The sequence below is a fragment of the Oratosquilla oratoria genome, chromosome 28 (assembly GCF_046742065.1).
Source record: "Oratosquilla oratoria isolate Oo_2021 chromosome 28, ASM4674206v1, whole genome shotgun sequence".
In the NCBI taxonomy this organism is placed as follows: Eukaryota; Metazoa; Arthropoda; class Malacostraca; order Stomatopoda; family Squillidae; genus Oratosquilla; species Oratosquilla oratoria.
Genome location: NC_134804.1, coordinates 37,560,609 through 37,564,018, shown reverse-complemented (window position 1 = coordinate 37,564,018; position 3,410 = coordinate 37,560,609). Strand labels below are relative to the sequence as shown.

The 3,410-nt window shown below is 47.7% G+C and overlaps 1 protein-coding gene across 1 annotated transcript in view; it reads right to left on the bottom strand.

Annotated features, from left to right (window-relative positions):
* LOC143040487 (tetraspanin-6-like) overlaps nt 1-3,123 on the bottom strand; it is a 38,430-nt gene extending 35,307 nt beyond the window's left edge. Inside the window, exon 1 of the mRNA XM_076211579.1 lies at nt 3,003-3,123. Within this exon, the coding sequence (XP_076067694.1) occupies nt 3,003-3,123 (121 nt within the window). The remainder of the gene's footprint in view (nt 1-3,002) is intronic.
* Nucleotides 3,124-3,410: the final 287 nt, after the last annotated feature.

Below are 3,410 nucleotides of genomic sequence, written 5' to 3'. Positions count from 1 at the left end.
ATTAATAGATGGAAGGATCTTTTTTATTACTTATATATTTATTTTATTTATTTATTTGTTTATTTTTTAAAGCATCTACTCATCCACACGTTCGTGTATGACCGAGCACGTCCTTGTCCGCCCTGGTGAAAACATGTCCTCTCCTACGTCCTCTCCTCTTCTCTCCTCTTCTCTCTTTTCCTCCCCTCTTCTTTTCTCCTCTCTTCTCTTCTCCTCTCCTCTCTTCTCTTCTCCTCTCCTCTCCTCTCTTCTCCTCTCTTCCGTTCTCTCCTCTCTTTTCTTCTCCTCTCCTCTGTCCTCCTTTCCTCTCTTCTCCTCTCCTATCCTCTTTTCCCTCCTCTCTTCCCCTCCGTCCTTTCTTCTCCTTCCCTCTTTTTTCCTTTCCTCTCTTCTCTTCTCTTCTCCTCCGTCCTCTTCTCTCCTCTCCTCTCCTCTCTTCTCCCATTTCCTCTTTTCTTCTCTTCTCCTCTCTTCTCCTCTGTCCTCTCTTCTCCTCTCCTCTTTTCTCCTCTCCTCCTCTCTTTTCTCCTCTCCTATCCTCTTTGGTATTAGAACGAAACAAATAAGGATCCTGCAGGAGACAACACCGATCTGAGAACGTAACGACGAAGAGCCCTGCAGGAGGAAGGGCAGGTCCTCCTCGGAAGCCACCCTAGCTGCCGTCAGGCGATTTTATTCAGTCGGTGGGAGGGAGAGGGAGGGATCCAGTGGGTCTAAACTTGTCTCGACCAACCTAGGTGTCCACTTTCTTGGGATTTCAATCACCCAGATATTAGCCCCACTCGTTCCCCAAATGGTTATTGGGTTCGTATTTGGGGGAGAAGGAGGAGGAGGGGGCATGGAGTTGGGAGCATTGTGTCCAGCAGGTAATATGAAAAATATTCAGACTTATTGGGGAGAAGAGGGAAGAGGGAAAGGGGGGGAGTGGAGGGGAGTTGGGAGAGCAAATGGAGAATGGAATGGAGGTGAGAGGGTTGGGGAGGGAGAGAGAGAGAGAGAGAAGGAGGAGGAGGAGGAGAAGGTGGAGGAGGAGAAGGGGGGAAATTTCGGTATTGTATTCAGTCCAGGGATCATAAGGGAGGGAGAGATGGAGAGGGGGAATGGGGCTCTCACAAGTTGAGGGAGTGATAGCGGGCTGAGGGAGGATGGGGAGAGAAGATACAAGGAAAAGTTGAGGAGTTGGGAACCGAGGAAGAGAAAGAAGAGTAGGAAGAAAAGGAGAAGGAAGAAAAGGATGACAAAGAGGAGAAAGAGGACTAGGAGGAGGATAAGGAGGAGGAGAAGAAGGAGGAGGAGATAAAGGATGAAGGGGAGGAGGAAAAGGAAGAAGAGGAGGAGGAGGAGGAAGAGGAAGAGGTGAAGGAAGAGGAGGAAGAGGAGGAGGAGGAGGAGGAGATGGAGGTTGTGGGTTAGTGGGTAGTGTGATGGGCGCTGGGGCGCCGGTGGGCGTAGGGGAAGTGGGGAGCGGGATGTCGCCCCACGAGGGCTCAGCTTTAAGGCGGCGGCGGCGGCGGCGCTGGTCGTGGAGGAGGAGGCAGTGGCGGTTGCGGTAAGGATTCGCTCCCGCAGCCGCAAACGTGGTACGTAAGGGATACACCTGTACGAGGCGCTCTCTCGGGACAGGTGTGTATGTGTGACACGTGCGCATGACAGGTGCATGGCAGGTGTCCTGTCCTCGATAAGGGTGTTGGCTCGACAACGCCGCGGCCATAGTGGTCAGCACTGGAACTATTTGTTTACAAGGGCGATGCCGCTCTGCCAATGTTACGAAACCGAGAGCGAGATTTGGCATCAGCGCACGATGATATGAGGATAAAGCGTTTGACAAGATGATGGTGAGGATGATGACTGATGATGATGATGATGATGATGATGATGATGATGATGATGATGATGATGATGATGATGATGATGATGATGATGATGATGATGACGATGATTATGATGATGATGATGATGATGATGATGATGATGATGATGATGATGATGATGATGATGATGATGATGATGATGATGATGATGATGATGATGATGATGATGATGATGATGATGATGATGATGATGATGATGGTGATGGTGACTGGTGACTGGCGGTAATGGTAATGATGACGTGAAGGCTCCTGTTATATGACACATAAGTGACATGCTCTAGTCAGATGGCTCAAAACTCCCACTCGGAGGGTAGCCATTCCGGGGACCGAGTGCCGGCTCTTCGGGGTCGCACATCTATACGAATGTTGACGGAAGTGAGGTGGTGTGTGGGGAGCGGACCCTCTCCGACGTCTATATCGCAGGCAGGTACTCATCGTTGGTTGCTGACGTGGAACTGAGAGGAGAGACTCTTGGTGTTGTGATTTGTCGGTTAAACGAACACGTCTTCTTTAAATTTTCAAATGACAAGGGAGGGTTGGGACCCGGCGGGAACAACGCCTCTGTGTATGCGATGCTGTTCACCGAGTGAAGCCTTTGAGAAGTAAGAGAAGTACGGAAGGAGAGGAAGATAGATAGATAGATAGATAGATAGATAGATAGATAGATAGAGAGAGATAGAGAGAGATAAAGAGTTCGATTCAATGTTTTTCTGCAAGTTGACGACAATGTGGAAACGATCCGAAAGTGTACTTAAATCGAGAATGGGCAAATAGTGTACGAGAAAAAACTTGTGAGGTAACCACGGGATTCGACATCATTAACTAATTAGTTTCATTGCAATTAGGAAAAGTACAGATAAATCTCCTCATTGGAAATCTGATTCTCTTTCATGGAAGCAGCTTTTACATCTAATTGTCTCAATAAACAAATTGGGGTGAGGGAGGGGAAGGAGAGAAGGAGGGAGGGGCCGAGGAAGTATTGGAAGTTTCAAAAGAACAGAAGTATGGAGGAGACTGCGAGAGACCATAAGGGGTACACTAAGTAGTTCCATTTTCATTACCATCTATCATCCCCATCCATAAAGTTATTTAACCTTGTCTTAAAACATTAAGTTTCAGCGCTTGTTACACCCGTCTTGGCGGAAGTTCGGGATGGGGAGCGGAGATCGCTGCAGAAGAAGATGAAGAAGTTGAAGCATTCAAGAGTTCCGGCGACTTCAGACACAAAAGGCACTGGAGAAACGATAAACATTTCGGAGGCTTTCAGAGCTGAGCAATCAAACCAAGTGGTCGTGAGTTCGATCCCCGGAACTCGTTGCGTGCTTCTTGCGTTGATTCCGACAGCCCTGGCCAGGCGGGGAAGCAACCCAAATATCAGCCTTAAAAAATATATATATATGACTTGCCCTACCAGGGGTTTCTCACTTCCCATTTCGTCAGAGTGGGATTTTTTTTTTTTTTTTTTTTTTTTTTTTTTTTTTTTTTTTTTTTTTTTTTTTAGGTCATGCTCGATGATCGACCGGGTTAGAGGTGACGGCA